The 25,013-nt window shown below is 37.1% G+C and overlaps 4 protein-coding genes across 4 annotated transcripts; 2 read left to right on the top strand and 2 right to left on the bottom strand.

Annotated features, from left to right (window-relative positions):
• Positions 1–989: 989 nt before the first annotated feature.
• Positions 990–13,095, top strand: LOC126763492 (ribonuclease Oy). The gene is made up of 2 exons (XM_050481040.1): positions 990–1,747; positions 11,603–13,095. Exons 1-2 carry the CDS (start codon positions 1,674–1,676, stop codon positions 12,507–12,509), a joined length of 981 nt encoding a protein of 326 aa, XP_050336997.1. The 5' UTR covers positions 990–1,673; the 3' UTR covers positions 12,510–13,095.
• Positions 7,971–10,868, bottom strand: LOC126763491 (serine protease inhibitor 28Dc). Its single transcript, XM_050481039.1, has 2 exons — positions 10,045–10,868; positions 7,971–9,972 (listed from the first exon to the last, which is right to left on the bottom strand). Exons 1-2 carry the CDS (start codon positions 10,632–10,634, stop codon positions 8,898–8,900), a joined length of 1,665 nt encoding a protein of 554 aa, XP_050336996.1. The 5' UTR covers positions 10,635–10,868; the 3' UTR covers positions 7,971–8,897.
• Positions 13,096–13,420: 325 nt separating the features above from the next.
• LOC126763493 (UBX domain-containing protein 1) lies at positions 13,421–14,824 on the bottom strand. Its single transcript, XM_050481041.1, has 3 exons — positions 14,671–14,824; positions 13,973–14,542; positions 13,421–13,906 (listed from the first exon to the last, which is right to left on the bottom strand). The coding sequence occupies exons 1-3, from the start codon at positions 14,718–14,720 to the stop codon at positions 13,576–13,578; spliced, it is 951 nt and encodes a 316-aa protein (XP_050336998.1). The 5' UTR covers positions 14,721–14,824; the 3' UTR covers positions 13,421–13,575.
• A 682-nt stretch (positions 14,825–15,506) lies between these two features.
• On the top strand, positions 15,507–19,447 carry LOC126763490 (uncharacterized). The gene is made up of 4 exons (XM_050481038.1): positions 15,507–15,785; positions 15,840–17,458; positions 17,641–18,105; positions 18,165–19,447. The coding sequence occupies exons 1-4, from the start codon at positions 15,596–15,598 to the stop codon at positions 19,263–19,265; spliced, it is 3,375 nt and encodes a 1,124-aa protein (XP_050336995.1). The 5' UTR covers positions 15,507–15,595; the 3' UTR covers positions 19,266–19,447.
• Positions 19,448–25,013: the final 5,566 nt, after the last annotated feature.

Genomic DNA, 25,013 nt, shown 5'->3' with positions numbered 1-25,013 from the left:
TGAAAAAAAAAAATTTAAAAAATTGAATAAAAATTTTTAAATTCTTTTTGAATTAAATTTTTTTTATTAAAATAAATTTGAAATATCTGAACCAAAACTGGATTAACAAAAAAAAAAAATAAAATGAATACTAGGTGTCTAATAAAAATATTTTTTTGAATTAAAAATTTAAAATATGTGTTTGAAATATAATTTTTAAATTGTTTTTGAATTCAAAATTTTTTAATTAAAAATAATTTTCAAATTTAAAATCCAAAAATGTAACTGAAAAAGTTGTTATTCCAAGTTCGTCTGTAATTGAAAAATTAAAAAAAAGAATTAAAATTGTTTTTGAATTTAATTTTTTTGCTAATGAAAAATAATTTTCAAATAACTAATCCAAAAACCGGAATAAAAAAATTGAATACTAAATATATAATAAAAATATGTTATGAATTAAATTTTTTTTCAATTATAAATAATCGTCAAATATTTTTTTTTTTTTTGAATTATGATTTAATTTTTTTTTTTTTAATTTAATGTGTTTTTAATTAATACTAATTTTCAAAAGTCTAATCCAAAAATGGAATTAACAAATTCTGGTCCCAAGTTTTTAATAAAAAAATTTAAAAAAAAACTTATTTAAAATTTTTTTAATTAAAAATAGTTTTCAAATATCTATGGCAACACGATGTCAAAACGAACAAAAAAAATATATGTATTTACAAAAATCTTGGCATTATTGATAGAAAATGCAACACCCAGTATCATGCTTTGAAAACGCTTGCTCTTAGTAGCCCCTTTAATGCGTCGCTAATAAAGGTGCGACTCTCTTCGCTCTTTCGCTGACGATTGCTCACCCGAAGAGCACAGTTTATTTGTTGCTGCTGCTGCCAGCTTGTCTGAAGACTACCAAAAGCACTACAGTTGAGTTCAAAATAACATGCGCTCGCCAAATTTAGTGCCACATTAGAGCGCCACTAAAATGCAGAGTGTAAAGGCGCTGTAAAAGAGAGCAAAGTCATAAGGCATACAGCAAGTAGGTAGGCAGCGGTGTGTACCTTTTTCTAAGTGAATATCAAACGGGTTGTTTCACGCATCTGAAACAAGCAAACTACTAAACGAAATAAAAAAGTATTTTGACATTTTGCTGCGAAAAATACAGAAAACAAAGTATAAACTTGTAAAGTGAAATGTCAGTGAATGCAGAGTGAAGCAATAACAAACGAAAAAATGCGAGAAAATGTCAGAAAATTTAAAGAAATGACGAAAACTCTTGAAGAAAATTAGTGCGCAACGCGAGACCCGTATTTATTTGTTACTTAAAGTGCAATAACAATGAACAAATTGAAGCAACAACAAATACACACAATATCAACAACAGCAACAACAACAAAGCGCATTGCTTAAGTATAGAAAAAAAACGAAAAGCAAATAAAAACTTAAATAGATAAACTAAACAAAAAATAACAACAACAACAAACGCAGGTATATAGCTATACATATACACAGAGTGTTTGGTGAGTGTTGCAGAGGCGGCAGTGTTGAGCGCAAACGAAAACGAAACTTTAATATTAACAAGCAAACACCTTGAAATTATATCAAATATCAATAAACCGAATAAAAATCGAAATTCGTCGAAAAATACGCAAAATTCGCTGAACCCGAACGGAGCAGTGGCAAACCGTGCGAAAATGGGGCGAAGGTGTACTTTGTGGCTCACTTTCGGCGCGTTGCTCTTCAGCACGCAGTGGCTGGACGTGATTAGGTAAGTCAGGCAACGGTAACAAACGAATATGGACACACATATGAAAAAAAAAAAAACAACAACAACAATGTCATAAAGTGAAAATGCAAAGATTTCGACTGAAAATACCTACATATGTGTGTATGTATGTGTTTATGGCCAAAATGTGAGTATTGGCAAAATCAATTCGGTAAACAACAGTAATACATGTGTGTGGGTGTATGTGTGTGTATGACTTTTTGTACTGAAAGACCCTAAGTTGCATATATTGTAAATAAATCGTGCTTGGTTAGGCATATTAATTTAAAATATATAGAATGTGTGAGTGTGTGAAAGATATTGTCAACAAAAAAAGCAACAAGTAAGGAAGTGCAAAGTTCGGGTGCAACCGAACATTTTATACTCTTGCAACTTGCAGGAATCAAAGCCAGGGCAGCTTAAGGTGCAAAACGTCAACCAGGGGATCGGAATCCAAGCACATACATACATACATATATATGTATATATACATTAGTGATTCAAAAAAAAAATTGTTTTTTCGTTTGGTACTCGGAAAAATAGGTTGATAGACACCTCTAAGAAAGCCTCTCCAAGCATGAGTTTTTAATTGTAACGGGAAGGTCCTCCTACATACAGTTTTCTATTTTTTCTTATTATCAGATAGAAAAGTTTATATCTCGCTTCCAACCACTTAAAAAAATATCTTGTTCCTTAGGTTTTTGTAGGAAATTTAATGCTCTACAAAAAAGGTCTATTATGATTTTTTCGTAAACCCAAACGTTTAAAAGATATTAACAGTTAAAGTTTGATTATTTTTGGGAACAGTTTTTATTTCTTATGAATTTTATAACTCAATGAAAAAAATATTTATGAATGATGAAACTCACAGTTTTGTAGGAAATTTACTGCTCTATAAAAATGGTCTCTTATGATTTTTCGATTAAGTTAAGCGTTTACGAGATATTCATCGTCAAATATCAATGCATATTAGGTGGATCAAAAAAGTTTAATTTTTTCTTTACAGTAATTAGAAAAAAGGCCTCCAAAAATCTTCTTTTTTCATTGAGTTATAAAATTCATAAGAAATAAAAAATTTTACCAAAATTAATCAAACTTTAACTGTTAATATCTTTTAAACGTTTGGGTTTACGAAAAAATCATAATAGACCTTTTTTGTAGAGCATTAAATTTCCTACAAAATCTAAGGAACAATATATTTTTTTAAGTAGTTGGAAGCGAGATATAAACTTTTCTATCTGATAATAAGAAAAAAATAGAAAACTGTATGTCAAGAGGAGGACCTTCGGTTACAATTAAAAACTCATGCTTGGAGAGGCTTTCTTAGAGGTGTCTAGGAAATTTTTCCGAGTACCAAACGAAAAAAAAATTTTTTTTCATAACACTCAAATATGTGGATATATGATATGTATAACTGATCGACATATTCGATATAAGTTTTGTTAGAAAATCGAAAATCATCCAAAGGTCCCAGCTGTTTCGACTGGGTCGGTCCATAGGAGAAGGCGGTTAGAGTCATGTTAGGACTCGATGTTGAACATATATTTGGCATGTCGGGGTCAATTCTGGATAAGTAAGAGTTTAACTTGCTACAGTATTCAGAACGAAGCTTCGCAAGGGTCACTCTTGTTTCTCGTGGCAACTCGAGGTTGTGTCCCCGTACCTAGTCCCCGTTACGATGGTAAGGATAAGATAAGTTGTCGTCGACGTCATGCAATGGAAGGTCCAAAAAGCGTGCAGTACCAAGGAGAACCGGTGTTTTTGAGCCAAATTTCAACAAGACGGCGCCACTTCTAACACATCGCATCAATCAATGGATTTATTGAGAGAGCACTTCGGTGACACACTTCCACTTTTATCTGTGGAGATATGTAAAGTCTAAATTCTATGCGGACAATCCCGCTTAGTGTCGAAAAGGAATTGTCTTGAAGTAAGTCTCAAAACAGCTGAATTGTGGAATCTTATATCCAACAACTTATATCGTACAACTTTTGAAACAATGTTTTGGAAATGTTTTATAGTATGTAGCTACAATCACTAAAAAAACAGGAACGAAGAAACAAAAAAAAAATTTTTGAATTTAGTCTATCAAAATCTGATATTTCTCCTAACAGGACTTACACAGGAGAAATCGAAGAAATTTGTTACGGAAGTGGTGGTCCGGGTGACTGTCCGTCCTTCCGAATGTGCAAGCAGTACATCAGTAAAAATTAAGACATCTTAGAGCGAAGCAATGTCGCTTGAGAAGGTCGATCGGCTTCAGTTCTTGCACAGCTGTATTTTGTACGCTTTCAATTTAAGAGCTTAACGTAAAATGCGCAAAGTCGTTCCAAACGTCAGTCCGAGTTGCTGAGAACAGCGCCAAATCGACTCTAAAGGTTTTCCTGTACACTCTCAGCTTCAGCTGCTATATTTTCTTTACTGGGTGCTGGACGTGGTCTATTCGGTCGAATATTATACAATAATGAATGCTGGGTCTCAAGATGGGTGATGGTCTTGCGAATACAAGTACGCTCAGTAGACCGATTATGTTGACCATAAGTTGAGCGAAGCGCGCGAAACACATTCTTAACAGAACGATAAATGGTTCATTAATTCGAAGCTTGATCATGATTTCCCTCTCGCTTTGTTTTTTTTCTGCGAGTTTCACCAAACGCTTGGACAAACAAATACATTCAGAATTGACTAATTTACGTTGCTCTAAAGTCTTTGTAGACGCCTGACAATTTACACTGAAAAACAGTTGTCCATTTACCTTGATAAGTGTCACGAGCGAACAACTTTACTGGACTTTGTTTATCTCTGAACACCTGCTCATTTGATTTTTCTTCGGATTCTTGAATTGTCAGCTGTTTAGGTGCGGTACAGATGGCTTGATGCAGCGGGATCGTATTCTTTGAGTGTGTTTATTTCATTACGGTTACTTAGACCGACTGTCTTGGGAACATCTCTACGATTTGTTCCTCTTCCTCACTTATTTGGTACTCCGCTTGGATAGTGAATATTATAAGTTCCTAAGGCGACACATTTTTTTGACAAACGCTGGTATTTTAGAAAGGCATCTGAGCTGTCAACTCATTTCCAAAATAAAAATCCAGATCCTTTCCAGTTACATAAGATCCACTGACCACGGAAAAGCTGATTTGAAATCCTTCTTTGTTTTGAAAAGGTTGCCTAAACCGTTGAAAGATGGGCTAGAACGTCATTTAAAGAAAGGACAAAAAAATGAGCTGATTCGTTCCCACGATTTTTATCCGGCCAAAGACTGTCGAATCGGCAGAATTCTGCCGCTACAACAGCAACACAAAACGAGCTTTTTAGGTAGCCGGACCAATAGGAAAATGAATAGAAGATAATAAGTGGGCTTGCCATATAAAAATCCGGGTCTACTCCAGTTACATCGAAGCTTTTGACCTCAGAAAAGCTGTTTTAAAACTCTCTTTATTGTTGTTTTAAGGCTTGTCTAAACCCATGGAAGATAGGCCAGGACATTATCTGAAGCGAAGGACAGGAAACAAGGTCTTTCACCGGTGTCGACCATAAGGAAAGGTGTTAAATGGATTGGTGTGTGTGGGCAAAAAAAGAGTTCTTCGAAACCAGCTCCAGGGTAAAAAAAATGTGTACTGCATGCCCTTACTTGCTTGCAAAACTCAGCAGTTGAGTAATTGTAGTCCAATATTTGATAAATCTGGCTTTAAAAAATTGAATTAGCGCACGTTTCAGCGCACCGGGATTCACCGATGCATTTATTGTTCGAAATTAATTATTCCTTTGTGACTCAGACGCAACCAGTTGTGCTGGCAAAATCATATAGAATTTCATACAAAATGCAAAATAACTTTTGCTCCATCAGCTCGCATGCAAAGTAACAATAGAATTATCATTTTCCTGAGTTGGTTTTGAAACTATAAGCGACCCATTTTTACTACGGTGAAGCAAATAGTAATAGCAAAGCTTCAATACATCAGCCAGCTTATCGCCATTAGTTCGAAATTATCGCCACTGTTTGTTTGTTTTGCTAAAAAAAATTACGCATGATGAGGCTTTCGATGATTTTTAATAGCAAAGAACTAATAACGGCACGCATACATATTTTATACAGGGTGTTTATACATGTGTATTCAGAAAAAGTTATTGCTTTGTTGCTAGTATAGTTGGCATCTCTGAACATTCTCAAAACGACAATGACGAAACTTTTTTACCAAGACCAAGCTCTCGGTCAAAGATTGTCAATTCTGCATCACTCTTCAGTATTACCAGACCAAACTTTCCGAGAAACCGCAATGGCCCCGAATATAAATCCAGTCAAATATTGTCAGTTCAATAATATTAAGATTTTTTACAAAAAAAAAAAGAAATCATTTTTTTTATATAGACCAATTTTCCTGAGGAAACGGAATGTACCCAGATTTATATCCGGTCAAATTTTGACCATTCTGCATCGTTCTTTAATATTATTTTTTACTAATTTGAAAAAAAAAAATTAATCCAAAAAATAACTGTATAAATATTGGATCGAAACGAAAGCAGACTCGTCTAAACGAAAGCGCTCAGAAGAGCTACGATTAAAAAAAAACTCATTAATTCCGAACGAACTTAGATTAATCGTTCATAGAACAGTCAGGTCTCTTCGTAAACAGAACGAACTCGTATAAATCGATCTCCCGAAATTTGAGTCGAGTAAACGGTATACACTCGGAATTTATCGTTCTCCCGATAATACGATCTCTTCGCAAACGGAATGAACTCGGATTTATCGAGCTCACGACAGACGGTATTCTAATATACTGAACGAACTCGGATTTCATCGTTTTTCCTGCCGGTTGGGCCTCTTTGTAAAAAAAAAAAAAATCAGCTTCATTGTTTCATCGTTACCCCGACAGTTGGGTCCGTTTATAAAGAAATAAACTCGTGTTTTTCGTACTCTTAACAGACGGGTCCCTCGTTAATGGAACGAACTCCGGTTTTATCATACTGACGGCCGACAGACCTTTATTAAACGGAACGAGCTCAGATTTTATCGCTCTCTGGATGGTTGGGTCCCACGTAAAGCACTTGGTTTTATTCACACGATAGTCGGATCTCTTCGTAATGTTAACAAACTCAGTTCTTTCGTGCTCACTATAGACGGAAGATTACTACTTTACCAGAGAAGTAAACGGAATGAACTCCAATTTATCATTGAAACGTTAGAAAATACACATCTAGAACTTGAGGTCAAAAGATTATATCAAAAAAAGTACGAAGTAGTAGAGCTTTGAAGATTTGAGATAGCTTTTAGAAGACTTTACTTATTATTACAAATTTTAATTTATTATCTTTAAGGGGTATTATTTTCAAGGTAATAATATTTATTATTGAATTTTTTTTTTTTTGTAAATTTCAATATATTTAAAATCTGTTTAAATTTAAAAAACAACAACTAAATTTCATGAAAACAAAAAAGCTTTTGATAAAAACTAAAAGTCACCAAACTTTTTGAGCACACCTCGTACTTGATAATGCTTTAGTGAGCGTAAACTAGTTCTAAGCATCCGAACTTCGTTTGCAAATCATTTGCATGTTAATTGTTTTTGTTTTTATTGTTGTGGCTATTTTTGTTTGTTAATATTATTGTTTAGAAATTTTGTTATTTTTAACTTTGCCGACTTTTTTCTTGCAAATTTGGATTTTGTGTGCAATTGATAACAAATTACCCTTTATATAACTAAAATGCGTTATTTATAATGTATATATAAGCGTATATGTATGTACATATGTATATAATATAAAACATAATTGTGATGTCATCAAATATTCTGGATTTTTCAGTATTTTTTCTTATTGAAGTGTTTCGGTGAAATTAAAGTGCGTTTCTGAAGCATACATACAGACATACAAGTTATGGTATGCATGGATTTGTGTACTAACCCATACTCAACGCTGAATATGGTCATAAAAAGGCGAAAATATTTATTTATAAAATTAATCAGTCGGCTTTGCTGAAAATTTGCAATACACAAAGTAGTTTTTATGAGCAAATCTCGGAATTTAGTTGGGAAAAAAGTTTATAGGTTATAAAATTCAACAATAAACTGGTGAATATTTCGTCGAACGAGAGTACGTCAAATATTTTGGTACTTGGGACTTTTTGTGATTATGTCATGCGCTTGTTACGGTGACCGTCAATAATATCATTCATGTAAATTTGTATTGCTTATGTACATACTATGTATGTATGTATGTGACAAACGGGGTGTGAATGTTAATTGTTTGTAATGACACTTCCAACACTTTTTTAACAATTGTTGACTGATGATTTGTGGCAATTTTTGAACAGCGCCGACATTTTTGCCTAACGAAATCAGATTTATTTCAAGCACATATATGTATATATAGTATCATATTTTATACATACATATGTGTATACAACATTACATACATACAGTTGTAATAAATTGCGTACAAAATGTAAACTTCGAATTTTTTGATAATAAAAGTTGTTAATTAAATTTTATTTGCTTAGCAGCTACATACATACATACACATTTTTGTGTTTTTGTATGCTAAATATGTGAGGCACCAAGTACAAAGGCATAAATATAATAATTTAGTAACTTACATACAAAATTTCATAGATATATAGCAAATAAGCGATAAAAACAAGTTGAAAATTAAATATTTTTGATTATATCACTTAAAAATTTTTATATATTTGCTGCACATCTTGCATTTTTCTCTTAGTTCATAGTTTTTTTTAGTTTAAAATATTTTTTAAATATTTTTTTCTTAAAATAAAATGTTTTAAAAACGTTTTTGCATATTTCTCACATATTTTTTTAACAATAAAACATTTTAAAAACTTTTTTCACTTTTTGTTCAGTTTTTACATGCACACTTATGCACAATTTTCTTAAAAATATTAGTCATACTAAATTTTAAGTTAGCTTATAATGTATGTATATTAGTAAAAATGTTGCATCCACGAAAATTTGTTCACTCTTACGAAAAAAGGCAGCATTAGTTGAAATATATATGTTATAACTTTAACATATTAACATTATATATGTATATACTCTTATAAATTTATGAATTTTTTTCTTTTTATAAATTTTTTAATTTTTTTTCTTTATAAATTTATAATTTGTTTTGTTTTTTTGCACTCAAAAAAATTTCAAACAAAACTCGGTGCTGGTATATTGATGATACCATAGAATAACGGTAATTTGGTGGCATCATGACGCACCAGCAACAGAAACGGTGTATCAGCGCGGAAGAGCACATTGCCACCCGAGCGTTTGAGATAAGTCGCCGTTGCGGCGGCGCCCTCTGTGCCATTCTCATCCACCACCAAATCGACCTTATGCACAATATCGCCCACATAAAGGTCGGAGAGCAAATTATTGCTGCCATTGCGCTTAAAACTCCACTGCTGCAACAGTTGCTCTGTAGTGGTGGCTGGATTGTTTTGTAATAATTGTGGTGTGTTGGTGAATGCTGCTTGTTGCAATAGCTGCTCTGTGTAGATAGGTGCATTTTGCTGCGCCATAATGGGAGGGAAACTTTGTGGAAAACGGTCCGTTGTCGGTGTGCCATCTGTGGGAAAGACGACGTTACGCTTCCCACGCGGCCACGTTCTCTCGTTCAAATTACTCAAATGCGTTGCACTGAAACGCTCACCACTCGCGAGTACATCACGCAGACCGAGCGCACGGAAAATATGTTTCATATTAATATTCTGCGATAAATGCATTTTTGGCAAAGCGAAGATGGCATTTTGATAGACCATCTTCGAGATCATATCTTCGATTTTCTCAGCGCTAAGATTCTTTAGAAGCCTACGCAAGACATGACGACTCGAGTAGGACGGTTGTATAACATACATGCTGGTGAAGTTGTTTACATATGGTAGTCCAATTATTTTGCAATCATACTCGGGTGAAAAATAGTAAGGGTAGGCACCGGCTGTGCCCATCATTTGTATTTTGATCGGTGGCTCTTGCAGACCGTCCGGAAAGAAATTATCAATTATGGTAGCACTCTGTATGAAGGGACTCTCCCAAAATCCACGGAAATACAAAGCGCTCGTAAGTATGGCATCGGTATCGGCGGGTATGCCGTCCGCTATGATACCGTTTATCTTGCCAAAAGTGTTTTTGTAAACCCAATCGTTGATGTAATCGCGTGCTTGCGGTAATTTGAAATCCAGTGGTATAACGTCAGACTTGTAAATCGAATTGATAACATCTCTGTAAATACCAAAAAACAAAATTGAATGATATACAAATGTATACATGTGTGTGTATGTGTTGGCTGCTTACCGGTAGTTCGCATTCAATTCATAACCGCTTTTAATAAACAACCCGTTTACGATTTTTATCACATTACTCATGTTAATTGCATTTTCTGCGCTTATTTTCGGTTTATTTCGTATACTGTACGCTACATTTGTGTTACGCCAATTATCGCGATTTCTTGCCTGCAGTGTTATCGCATTATCTTGCATTTCCTGCAACATGGCGCCGAACTCTAAGTGAAATGCATTAGATAATGCATCGCTCAGTGGTGGCACATCCAAACGGAAGATGTGCCTTAAATCTTCGTAACTCCTGCCTTTTGATCCCAACATCAACATGACCATCGATGACATTATGCTTATGGGTGAGAAAATCGTGGTTTTGCCATAATGCATATCCTCATTTAGTAGCACGGCAATATTGTGTGCGAAATTCAAAGCACTATGCGCTACCAAATCGCCTGTTGTTGCTCTTTTTGCGCGACTTATTGGCACTTCATTAACTGTAGTGGCAGCCAATGTAGTGTCAGCAGTTGGCAAGCCATCGGCGTTCGTTATTGTAAAAATGCATCCTTGTATGCAAATTACAAGGATGAAAAACCTTGAACTTATCATTGATATGAAACTTGTACACAACACAACACAGCACAGCACAGAATTGAATTGAATCGTTGATAAGTAATTCACTGCCAGAGCTTATATTCACAATGGGAAATTCCGGCTTAGTCAGATACGGTTGAGCTGTCAAACAGGTCTTTCCCATTGGCGGCCAGCGTAGCCACCTCAGCGCAATGTTGCTTGGCTTGTGACATTTAGTGAAGCTTTAACGAGCTTACTAAGTATGCGAATTTGAAAACTGACAAGTAAATATTTACGAATACAACAGGTGCACAACAGAAATGATAACTGCTAATGATTATTAATTGGAAAAAATGAATTTTATTGATTAAGGAAATAAAAAAAAAAAAAAAACAGGGAAGAAAAAACCTTAACTTCGGCTTCAGCTATAATACCCTTCACTGCTGCATTTATTATCACATTAAATGGTATAAAACGATCTTTATCTTGATTTTGATCGTTTATACGGCAGCTATATACTATAGTGGTCCGATATCTGCGATTCCAACATATGAATGGTTTCTTGTGGAGTTAAGGTCGTGTGCCAACAAACCTGGCCAAATCGGCTTCGCTTATCATGCTGATCATTTATATACATACCTACATATGTATACACTTTATAAGGACTTCAACGTTTCATTCTGGGTGTTACGAACTTCATGCCTAGCTCTATATTGCTTGTGCAAGGCATAAAAATTTCAAAAAAATTAACTTCTTCCTTAGAAGAAATCGTTTAAATAAAATTAAGATTATCTTTTTTTATCAATAGCCATAAAATTTAATTTGCAAGTCTCTGCTTAGTCTGCACCTAGTATGTATGTAGTTGAGTCTACTTAACGAAAATGAAAGTAATTTAACATACTAAAGTGCAAATCCAGGACCCTTCACCAAAGCTTTATCAAATTTCTGCAACTACAATAACAACAAAATTAAATTAATTAACAAATTCTCAACTTTTCTTGCAGCTCTACAATCGAACGCAGTTCGGAGGAGTCATACGAGGACAACGCGAAAGCAATAAAAACTATCGAACAACAAGATAGCCTTGACTTTTTCAGCAATGAAAAGTCTAATGAAGATACCAGCGTTGAGCATGAGGATGAGGATCATGATTTTGACATATTGATATTTACACAACAATGGCCGGTGACTACATGCTACCACTGGCGGGAGGAGGACAGCACACATGCCTGCGTTTTACCCGAAAAGAAAGAATTCTGGACTATACATGGCGTGTGGCCAACGAAATTGGGACATATGGGACCAAGTTTTTGCAATAAAAGTGCCGACTTCGATTTGGATCAATTGGACCAGATACTGGCCAACTTGAAAACTTATTGGCCCACCATAGATGGACAACAGAAACTGGGTTATTTCTGGAAGCATGAGTGGCTAAAACATGGCACCTGCGCTGCATCATTGGAAGAGCTGGATAACGAGCTGAAATATTTCAAACGCGGCCTGGCTTGGCGTGAACAGTACTTAATGTCGAATATATTGGGTAGGGCTGGCATACATCCGGATTCGAATAGCACCGTAATCGCTTTGCAGAGAGCTATCGTTCAATCACTCGGCAAGAATCCATCCATACATTGTGTATATGATAATAAACGGGATATGAGTTATCTGGAGGAGATACGCATATGTTTTACCAAACAATTTGAACTCACCGATTGTGATGGTGTACTACCAGGTGATGCGGTTCCTATCGTTTATCCGGGCGGTACTGTTATCACGAATTGCCATATTTCGAAACCTATACATTATCCTAGCAATGTGCCACCAACAATACGCCGAATGGAGAAGAAATGGAGATTCCCGGTGGTGAACGCCTTCAAGCTAGTACAATTCATTATGTGGTTTACGTTGTAAGAAGTAACTTGACACGCTTGCCATTGAACAATGAACGAAAAGCGCGTGCGAACACGAAAGGATATTTCTTATAAGGAACAATTATTGTATTTGGTATAGTTTACAAAAGCATTAAGGGATTTATACAAGATTTGATAATTACGTACATACATACATATGTAGGTAGTTGAGAGCAAATTTGCAGATATATTTTTTGTAATGCAAAAGAAAACTTTTAAGAATTGAGGTATAGAAGTATGGTAAAATGCAGGATAGAGCGAAGTTTTATACATGATACACAACAGACGGACGTACGTACGTAAGGATTTATGTATGTGCCGTATTTAGAAAAATATGAAATATATGAACAGCACAAGCTTAGCATATATTACCACTAAATTTAGTAGTAAGTTTATATCAAAAAATTGTATTAATTATTTGAAACAAAAAAAAAAGTTTCGCTTGATTTCTGCCGCTGGCAAATTATCATGAATGATTATAGTAGAAATTCCATATCTAGTTTTTTTGTTTAATATTTTCTTGTGAATACACTATAGATTATGTTTACATGCAATAAAGATAGGCATAAAATACAACAAACTACAAATTCAATGTTTTTATTTCTACAACGAAATACATAACCAATTTAAATCTTGTTAGCGTAAAAAATACTTTCTACAATATTAAAAGAACGGACCGCAAAGGATACATAAAAGGAACAGGCCTGAAATTATATTCGGACAAGAGCTGTCATATCAAGATTTCTATACTATCAATTTCATTTCTATCATTTTACCAACTAGCGGTTCTCACAATAAAATGAAAATACTTTTCGCTTGTGTTGTTGAAAATGTCGCTTTCTGGCACTAAAAAAACTGTAAGCAAAGTGACCAAATGCAGCTAAATTATTTAACTCTTCATAGAAAAAATCGTTTAAAATTCTTCAGCAATTTTGTTTTTATATTCATACTGGCCCTTTTATTTGAGCATACCTCACTAATACTACAAATTAGTTGAATATAAAACGCTACATTGAATTACAGCAAAAAAATTAACGTATAAATTTCCATATCTGTTAAAACTGCTTTTATTTAGTCATAATAAGCACGGCAGATGGTACCAGACCGAGCACATCAAGTGGTGTATCGAAATCATCTCCTGTGAAAACTTTACGTGGAAATGTCGTCATCAAATTAAAAGGTGTCTCATCGCCGGTTTTCAGTTGTATGAAAACGCGCACGGCCGATAACTGTTCTTTAACATTGAACGTTTCAGTCAGTGTGGAGCCATCGCGCAAACGCACCTGTATGCGAGTTTGTGTGTAATCTTTTGGTGCCGCCTTGACAGCAGATGTGGACGCTGGCGACGTCACGGTAGGGGAAGTTACTGGTGATGCTGGCTCAGTTTGGTTTTGTTCTCTAAATCATTATAAATACTACTTTACAAGCAACTATTACGTCAGTATATAAAAAAAATTTTCTTACCTGGCTTTGCGTGCTGCTTTATCCGCCTCAATTTGTGCACGTACACGATCCCTTGCTGCTTTCTCTTCGGCCTTTTCACGTTTACGTTGATCCACTATCTTCTTCATTTCTAGCTCCTCCATGCGTTTACGTGCTTCGGTCATATCCTTGCCGGATTTTATACGATTTTTCTCACGTTCTAAGGCATCGGCTTTTTCACGTTCTTCCCTTTCGCGGCGTTTTTGTTTCAGCTTCTCTTCAATTAGTGCCAGTTGTGCTTTCTTTTCCTCTTCTGTAAGTGGTTTCTTCTCCTCCGTTGATTCAGAGAAGTTGCTATGTCCAGTCTTGGCTGCATGGAATTCGACTTCAGTTTGATCTTTGCACAATCTTCCGCAATCATCGCATTTTAAAGACTTTGCTTCAGCGCCGGAAGAAGTGGCAGCATCTGCTTGAGTAGCATCGCTCCCACTTTCATTCGCTGCTGCTTCAGGTGCCGCGGCTTCGGCTGGTATATTTTCATCGGCGTGTGCCAGCAACCATTCCATTGCCGGTTCAACACCCTTATTATTGGTAATTTTAATTGCATATTCCCTACATAGAAATTGTGTGATTAAATAATTTCTCATATGTAAATAAAAATGGGAATGACTATGGAAAATTTATAGAGCTGAAAAAAGTGATTTCTCAAAGCCGGTACAGTTTTTTGGAAAGTTACTTACACTCTCTCTTTGGCGAATCCCATATCAATCAGAGTTTGAATATCTCCCATTATGAAGTTTTCGATTTATAATTGAACTTTATCCTAGAAATGTGGAAAAATTTGTATTTTGTTATTATATTCTCGTTGTTGCAAAAACTGATGTTAAAAATCATCACCAACTTTACCAGATTATTGTAAATAAGTGTGTTTGTAAAATTTAGTAGTGTTTTTGAATTTGAAATATTTGTTTTAAATTTTTTGCAAATATTCCGTTGAACTATTTTAGTTGTTGTACATAATTTTTTTTATGTAATGTCATTTCTTAAGTTAATAACAATTTTGAAATGCAATAAGTTTGCTTATTACACATACAACAGTAAGAACAGAAAATCATTAGATATGAAAGCAGAAACAGAAAATAAAATGAGTGAAAGAAATACTTGAAAACAATAACAGAAATGTACTTAAATGACGACAGAGACAAGAAACTATGCAAATTTGAAATGATAAATTATAAAATTATCATTAAATCCTGTAACTTTTTATTATTTTGAGGAAAACTTGCTAATACAACAACATCAGCTTTGAAAACAGAAACAGAATACCGAAGCAGAAGGCCACTTAAATAGCAACAGAAACAGAAAACGAAATAATTTGAAAAATTTAAGTGAAAATTAAAAATAATTTTGTATATATTTTTAAAACGAGTTAAAACGTTTATAAAGATTTCTATTTCAATTAAATTTTTGCAATCACAAATATTTAAGAAAAAAATTTTAACCAATTTAAAGCATCGGAAAATGTGGTAGCACAATCGTTACCGCTATGTGTATGCGTCGCTCTAGAACAGCTGATTTTCAGCATTGTTTGGCGAAATACTTTTACACAAGTTTACAATTTACCGGTGCTCTTATTAAAGTGACAAATTATTTAAATTTAAAAAGATGGAAGTTGGTGGGGTAGCCCACAGTTTGGATGGCAAAATACGGACAGAGGATGTTAAACTCAAAGAATTGGCACCGTTTAGTAAAATGCTGTTATCGGATGCGGTGCGTAAAGGTTTGCAAAAAACGGGATTTGTATACCCAACAGGCATTCAGGCAACCTCCATACCGATGGGCAAATCGGGATTGGGTAAGTGAAAAAAAACGAAATTGTTAGTGTTTTTAGTAACGGTATTTTTCGTAGATTTACTTGTGCAATCAAAGTCGGGCACGGGAAAAACACTTATATTTTGCACAATAATATTGGAGGCATACCGCATGGATCTCACAGAACCGCAATCATTGATTGTAGCACCAACACGTGAGATTGCCGTGCAAATCGAGTTAGTATTGAATCAAATTGGTAGTTGCTGTAACGGTTTTCGTGCTGTCAGTGTTATTGGTGGATTAGATGTAGCAGACGACAGAAAGCGTTTGCATGGCGCCAAAGCAGTTGTTGGTACGCCCGGTCGATTGCTACATTTAATACAGAACAACGTGCTAAATACATCGAAAATCCGTTTGCTCGTATTGGATGAAGCTGACAAAATGTATACACAATCATTCCGACAAGATTTGCGACGCATACAAAATGCTTTACCAGCAAAGCGTCAGACAATTGCTTGTAGTGCCACATTCTGTGATGGCTTAGATGAAGAGCTGGCAAAGATAATGCGCAATCCCTTGCTGATTTCTACAGAGGAGCGTGCCACCTTATTGGTAGGCATAAAACAGTTTGTCTATGAAGTGGCCGAACAAAAAACCAGCATACTTGAAATGCAAACCAAATTGGCGGCGCTGCGTGTCATATTCGGGCGTATACCGTTCAAACAGTGTTTAATATTTGCTGGCTCACAGTCACGTGCCAACTCGTATTGCAATTATTTGGAGAAGGAGGGTTGGCCCTGTGAACTTATATCCGGTGCGCAGGATCAGAAAACACGTCTCGAAATGTTTCACAAATTTCGTGAATTCAAAACGCGCATTATCATAACAACAGATCTAATGGCGCGTGGCGTTGACTCGGAACATGTAAACTTGGTTATAAATCTGGAATTGCCAACGGACATGGTCACCTATTTGCATCGCATTGGACGCGCCGGACGCTTTGGTTCACATGGCATTGCCATCAATTTTGTTGCCAATGAAAAGGATCGTTGTACGCTAACACGTCTCATTACACGCATTGGCAATGGCATGAGCGTCTTAAAGTTTCCCCAAAAAGAGCTGGCAGCAGAAGAGCAAGAACATGATTTTTGGGATTTCTTGAATTTCGAAAAGGATAAACAGCGCTTTGGTCTATTTGGTTGTGAAGCCTTGGCGCCTTTAGCATCGCTTGAGCATAGTTCATTTTCCGATACGCAAGAGAACAAAGAGAATCTGAATGATAATCAGCTGAATACGAGTTCCTCGATTGACACAAACACATTTCAGGTAGACTCGAAAGACAGCGCCCTAAATATGCAGGATAACCTGCTAGAACGTCCCGAAAATAATAACCAACACTACTCACCTTCACATAACCTAACAATTGACTCACGCCAAAACTCTTCACAGCAACTACCATCTTCAAATACTATAGACGACGCCAGTAGCATTGCTGCAGATAGTTTGCGTAGCAGTCAGCAAGATATTTCGCGTTACCAATCGGTTCTGATGCAAAAAGCCGCCATACCAACGCTCTTCGAATTCCTAGTCGATCCTAACAGCAGCGAGAGCAAAGCGGACGTTGAGGGAGGCGAAACCAAAAAGAAGCCACAAATTGATTTGTTTGAAGACTACAAAAAAGCTGTGCTAACCAACTCGGACAATTCACTGAAAGAGGTAAGCTGCATTTTTATACCCTGTATAGGGTATCCAAGTAGGAAACGCGAATTGCTGATGATGTTCGTCTGTCCGTCCGCCCGTTGTCTGAGTATACTCGAGCTACTCTCTTACTTTTTAACATGTTTTTTCTTGTTTGTTAAAATTGAGGTTATTAAATACTAACATGAACTTTTATGTAGACTGAAGCTGCCTGCGTCGCAGAAGCTGCACCCATATCTAAGAAAATCGCTGCTTATAAATCAATGCTAATCGATCAACCCGAGCAGAAGCAAGTAGTTGAATCCAAGCCTGATATATACTCCGATTATGCCAATTTCAACACCGATGAGAACTCCAGCAGCCTAAGTCAAGAGACACTCTCCAATGATATCGACAAGGCAACATTTATATTATCGGTGGCAACACCGCCAAAAATGCACGACTCCATTGAAGAGTACGTTAACACGACGAGCACGAGTGAGCTGAAAAATGGCGTCTCCACAAGCGAGAGCCGTGAAATGTCGGAAGTAAAGCATTTCACTTCACCAGCGCATAATCAACCAAACAACAACATACCCGATGTCATACCGGCCAATCAACGACTTCTGGGCTTGGCATACAATCAGCAACAGCTACAAAACCTAACTGTTAATGTTGGTGCAAGGGTAAGTCTCTGCCAAAGTGAGTGTCAAGCATAATCTTAATATTTACACTACTCCTTTAGATTGAAATACCGCCACAGCAGCCTCGGCAAGCCGATTCGCCAGCACCGAACGATTCCGTTTTGCACTCCCACGATGAAGATCACTCACCGACTATTAGCAATGGCGGCTCCTTACATTCGCATTCGAACTCGGAGCATGGCGGCAGCAGTGGCTTCAACGAGCGCAATACGACCAGCGCTTCGTCGGGCATCGCCACTTCCGACACAGAGGCTGAACGTTATGTAGAAAACGGTTATTACTCGTCGTCATTGGAAAGCGGTACAGGCTCTATAAATGAAGACGACGAGGAAGTAATGCAACCAAATCCGGAACAAGAAGCGGAAGCTGAATCGTCAACGGATGACGACTATGATGATGATGAAGAAGATTACTATGAAGATGAAGATGAGGAGGAATGCGCTGATTTCGAGGACGAAGAAGATGAAGATATCGAGGAGAATGATGAAGAGGATTGGTTCGAAGATAAAAGAGATGATGATGATGGCTTGGAGGTGGAGGAGGAGGACGCTCACGACTACGACAACGCAAATGGCGTTCACAATGAATTCGAAAGCGATAACGAAAGCGGCTGTGGCGCACCATATTATGCGAACTACGAGAGTGGCGCAGAACGTAAAAACGAATTTGAATCGAATGCTGCCGAACCTGAAGATGAAAAAGTAGCGCTTGCCGCAGAAGTTAAAACAGAAATTGCAACCACTTCGAAAGCTAATCTGAAGCATGAATTCAATAAAACTAACCTAAAACATGAATTTGATAAAACAGACTTAAAAGTCGAATCCGATAAGACTAAGCTACAACATGAATTTAAGGAAACTAACTTAAAACACAAGTCCAATAAAACTAACCTAAAACATGACAATGAGCCGATGGAAACAGCGAAAGCAACAAAAGCTCATAAGCGTGACAAGAAGCGTCCTCCTCGAAAACCAGCTGCCTCGACACAATATGGCGCATATGCTTCGTATTATAACTGTAATGACAGCAATTATGTGACTGCGCATGCGCTGTGGATGGAAATGTATCGGAAGCAGGTGGAACAAATACAAAACTATGTGCGTTTGACACGTGAAGTTGTACGATCCGAAGACGAAAAGTGAATTATATAAAGTTTTTGAAGCAGTACATATACATAAATACGAAGTTGAATACGACATTGACATACATAAGTATATGTACTCTATGAATTAAATTTAATTTATTACTTAACTTATTGAATTCCATTAAATGAATTGAACTCGCTAATATAAAATACTGAAATAAATAGAAGTAGACACTAGTAGAGCATATTTCGTATTTATTTGAAATGGTGGTCGGATCCGCATATGTTTGCAGATGGTAACTCTGCCTTGGATAATACTCTCTGTCAAATTTCGTGAAGATATCGTGTCAACTAAAAAAGTTTTTCATACAAAAACTTGTTTTTGATCTTATGGTTTGTATGGCAGCTATATGCTGCATTGAACCGATCTGAACAATATGTTTGGAGATTGTAGTCTTGCCTTGGATAATACGCTGTGTCAAATTTCGTGAAGATATCTTGTCAAATGAAAACGTTTTTCTTACAAAAACTTGTTTTTGAAGGGTCAGTTTGTATAGCAGCTATATGTTATAGTGATCCGATATGAACAATATGTTCGGAGATTGTAACTCTGTCTTTGACAATACTCCGTGTCAAATTTCGTGAAGATATCTTGTCAACTAAAAAAGTTTTTCATACAAGAACCTGTTTTTGAACGATCACTTTGTATGACAGCTATATGAAATAGTGATCCGATCTGAACCATATGTTCGGAGATTGTAACTCTGCCTTGGATAATACTCTCTGTCAAATTTCGTGAAAATATCTTGTCAGCTAAAAATGTTTTCCTTACAAGAACTTGTTTTTGAACGCCCAGTTTGTATGACAGCTATATGAAATAGTGGTCCGATATCGGCGATTCCGACAAATAAGCAGCTTCTTGTGGAGAAAAAGACGTGTGCAAAATTTCAGATCGCAAGCCCAAATATGTAGTGTCTATTTCTCATGTATACTTGAAAGGATAACCGTCAAGCTCTAATTACGCTAAAACCCATTTGCACGGTAGTTAGCTATATGCAATTGAAAAAGACTTGACCAAGAATTGTCTACTCAGCAACATTCTCGAAAAATGTGTGTTATTTTTTTCGGTCCATATAACAATAACAACAACAACATCGTTCAAAAACCGTTCTCATGACAAGTGGCTCACGTAACCGGAGCTTAACCGAATTTTTATCTAGTCAGGAACTGCCACCTCGGTAGCGGTCGCCAAAATTTATTTCCTACTACCTACAGCAACTACAACAACAACAGTACCAACATTTATTTTTGCCTGATTATCGCTGCTATGGACTTCAACTAGCCGCTAGCGCTTATCTCGTACATAAATTTGTATGCAAATTGCCGGCTAAAATCCTAATCAGAGATTTGCATCGATATGTTTCTATAATGTAGATTTAAATCGTTTCGTGATATTAGTGACACCACAAAAGCAACATCGGCTCAACAGCAACAAAAAACAAGCAAGTAGAGATTTGTTGGTTGCATGTAGTATGCACATTAGGGTGGTACTTAAGTGTGGTAGTTAAAGTTTTATAGTAGATTTGTGAAATATCAATCACTGCATCAATACTTAGACAGTATAAACCGGGAAAACTTGAAAATATGAAGGCTTAGAAGCTTCATAAGGCAATTGGAACACTACAAGACACGCCTTAAGATTCTTCAAACACCAAATTTTATTATTCTTTATTACGTTACTCGACTATTCTAGTCTTTATTAATGGAAGTTGGAAAAATACTTGATTTCTAAAAATTTTTAAGGTGCACCCTAATAGTCAAGGGTATTGAGTATGCTTGTGTCTAACCAAAACCGAATTTTTTCACCGAAATCGAAACTGGAAAATCAATATTTTATTACATATAGTTGAAAAGACAGTTTTTGTTGTTGTTGTCGCGCAAAAAACATTCCTTGAGTTGAAGTCCTTGTTCGGATAAAAGTCTGTGTTCATTCCAATTACTTAGACCTGACTGACGTGGGGACGTTGAAAGACTATTCTTAGCCGGCTATAAATTCGGTTAAGTTCTAAGCACATATCATAAAGCCCGTTATATTTGGAATAGTTTTGTCTTAGTATTCGGCTTTCCGTTCGAAATTATTTCGAAAGTATAAAACAACGTTCTGAAGGATTCTAATAGATTTTGGGTTTCTGGCTACTGAAAGGTGATAGATGACTTGGTATAAGGGCTTTCAAAGAGTTTCTCACGACAGTCGGGTCTACGTAACCGGAACGGACCCGGATTTTTTAACCGGTCAAGATATATTAACTCGTCAGAATTCTGCCGCTACAACAACAACAGGTTGGTACTGTTAAATCTGGGTTCGTTGTTTGCAGGGTAAAGTTTTTGTTTCTTAAGTTGACCCAGGCACTCGGGTTTTACGGTGCACGACTAGTACCTCGCTAGCAAAAGGTGAGACCTAAAATTGATTGTAGCTCTGAAATTTCTGTATCTAGGTCCATCTGTCACCAGACTGACATATGCAGTTGTACTGATTTTTATTTCATCAGGCCTACAAGTCAAATGAGGAATTCGACAGGATTTTCTCCGAAAAATCAAGTTACTACCTAATTTTCTGATATTGCGGAGAAATTCAATGCTGAACATAAGTAAAATATGGCAATAGATTTCACAGAAGCTAAGAAACTAGGCTGACCTGGATGTTCTCTTAAATAATGCGAGGTTGAGACGACAGTGTTTACCGGGAACAGTGGTCAAAAAACCGTACTTGAACCGCAAGACCGATGAAGCCTCATCCCTCACAAGTAAATCATGTCTTCTGCAGACTCAAGAGGTTTTGTACTCTTGAAGAATCTCTTGCGATATCAGGGTTGCGACACCTTACAGACTTACAAGTAAACAGAAAAAGGAGCTTCGGCTACAATCAGTTAATTCCATCAATCGACGGCACCAAGCGGCAAAGATTGAAGCTTTCAGAGCTGTTTAAGATTCCTAAGGATTTTTAAGGCTTCCCAAGGGCGAACGAAAAATCTCAATGTTATATGGGAATCTTGTTTAGTAGAAAAAATCAGTAAAAATCGTTTTAGCAAAGAACTATAATTTGCTTGCCTTCGTGAGTGCACTCCAGCCGGTTACTAATGGTTCTGGTAACCCCACAGTCAATATAAACTTCGTTGATTCTCTGTATGTGGTTCAGACTGCCTGAGCCCAGTTAATCCAATCGGTCCGTACTGCTATATAAATTAGTGCGAAGCTCGCATCGAACCCTAACATTCGGTCAGACACTATGGCGCACGCAATGCTAGCCGAGGCGACACTTTGCACCTGCTACACACGAGTGGCAAGACATGGTGCGAGTAATTAATTGGCGTTACTAACTCGTTTACCCGTTCATTATACAAACTAGTAAATGTAAATAGATTGTCGGAGCTCGTATCGTGATGCCGATTGCCGAAATTTGTATTTGCATTTGCGCTCACACGCGAGCAGTTGAGACGCGCTGGCCGGTGAGCTAGAGGATGGTAATTAATTGTTCACTCTATACATGGCAGGGCAGTTGTCACAGTTAGTGAGATCCGAGTTGGCGATTTTGAAGTTTTGGTTTTAATGTGGTGAAGGTCATATTCATTCGTCTCCAGTGGAGACTCACTGACCAAGTGGTCATACCTTGTTAGTATTTTTGGGTAAAATCAGAGAAACCGGCAATCCAATATTTAGTAATTAGTAATCGTTTCGCATTCCGCCGTTTGGGATCTTGGAACTGTTCTTTGATAATGTTACAGATGAGACATATTCACACTGATTTCTTCCTCTCTAACTTACGGACGGATCAAGAATGGCTTACGGAGTGGTAGCCGGAATCTATTGCGCGGATGTGGATCTCAGACAACCTTTGAATCTTCCGGAATACCTCAGTATCTTTCAGACCGAAGTCTTTGCAGTCAGGAATGCGGTTAAAATTGGTAACAACGCAGGAAATAAAATAAAAAGAATAAATATATACGATGATTGCCAGGCGGTAATCAAGACAATAATCGCATTGCTTCAGAGAATGTTTTTAGATATACTACTATGTACTGTGTGCCAGGCCACACAGAAATTCCGGGAGAAGAAATAACTGATGAGATTGCCAAAAGTGCTGTCCGTATAGTTACCGAACATGTACAGGAAATACGAAAGTCGCTAAAAACGATATACAGGGTGTGTCCGGAAAGTAATAGGACTGAGTCGATTCAAAAAGGCATTCTCCGGAATAGCCGCTTTCATCGTTCTTTTCAAGCAAGGAAACAAAAAAGTCCACATCTAGGCTGTAGGGCGGCTGCGGAAGCGTTGGAATGCCGGCCTTGGTTAAGTAGCTGTTCTCAAGAAAGGAGTGTGAGTCGGGGCGTTGTCGTGGTACAACTTCCAATCGGCTGCGATGTCTTGTCGGACTCGATTGACCCTTCATTTGAGTCTCTTGAATACTTCTACGTAAAACTTGGCATTGACGGTTTATATAGGAGGAACAAATTCATGGTGGACGATGCCTTTAATGTAAAAAAAGGCAATGAGCATTGTTTTCACTTTGGATTTGCTAATTTTTTTGGTCTTCATCAGCGATCTCTTCCCGGTCTCTTCCTCCAAAAAGACCGAAACAAGCAACTTCTTGCTAAAGCAACATCTGGGTAAGCCTGCTTGATCATATCAAACGTCTCTGTCGCAGATTTACCGAGTTTCACACAGCATTTAATGGCGTATCTCTCTCTCTAACAAACGCTGCATTTTCTACCTTACATAGACTCACCTAGCCCCAGCGCATCGTTGAAGTTCAATAGACTTCTGCTCTAACGAAAATGTCTCGCGAAAATGTTTGTCCTGACTCTCCAGGTGCTCGGAGACAACTGACCAGCCGCTCGTTTGTTAGCTAGGAACGCACTCTACCGAATCCAGTCGGCGCGCGCACGCTCGCCCTCAGAAGTACAGTCGAGGCGGAAGAAAATCATTCCTATTACTTTTCGGACAAACCCTGTACAATGATATTTCCGAAAGGTCTGGCATGCGGATCAAGGTGAGATGGAATGCCTGAAGTACATGCAGAATCGCCAAGATCATGGGCAATAGCCCTGTAAGAAAACTCGCATGTTTTTTACTCAAACGATTTCGAATGGACTGTAGGACGGTTGTTGGTGTAATGACAGTTCAAAACTTACTGACATCACAGGCGAGCCGCTGGACGGAAAAGTAAGCATGAGAGAGACGCTGGAGCATCACGTATGCCTCTATCCAGAACTATCTACAAATCGTCTTAAATATCAGGGAGCTTCACAGTTCAAAGTACTTGACGAAGTAACAAACTTCGATATAAAGTCAAGAGACGAATGATGGAACGAAACTACGAATTTTATTATGTTGGATTCAGTATCGGTTTGAGTTAGCACTAAGTTTCCGTAAGCTTCTGGCACCAAACCGAAAATGGAACGGAATACAGCGCACTGATTTGAGGAAGGAGCTTCATTGATAGGTACCAACTGAACACTTTCTGGTTTTTGCTTTACCGTCCTTAACATCGTCATTTTCAAATTCCTTCGCCACACAATAGCGCCTCTTGAGTTCGTCGAAGCGCAGCGTTAATTTCCATAGACGCCGTGGCGATTTGTGCGACGCTGCCGATGGTCATGTGAGGCATCGCAGTGCAACACCTTACATAAGCGAATCGCGTGCACTCACCCAGCCGCGCCGTGTCGTGTACCGAATGCAGCAATGCGGAGCGTGAGAAAATCAATTGCCGCGCATGCGCACTTGCAACCGACCGAAGTAATAAACCAAA

Source organism: Bactrocera neohumeralis, chromosome 6, assembly GCF_024586455.1.
Source record: "Bactrocera neohumeralis isolate Rockhampton chromosome 6, APGP_CSIRO_Bneo_wtdbg2-racon-allhic-juicebox.fasta_v2, whole genome shotgun sequence".
NCBI classification, from domain to species: domain Eukaryota; kingdom Metazoa; phylum Arthropoda; class Insecta; order Diptera; family Tephritidae; genus Bactrocera; species Bactrocera neohumeralis.
Note: the sequence above shows the minus strand (reverse complement) of the source record. Positions and strands in the feature narration are given on the sequence as shown.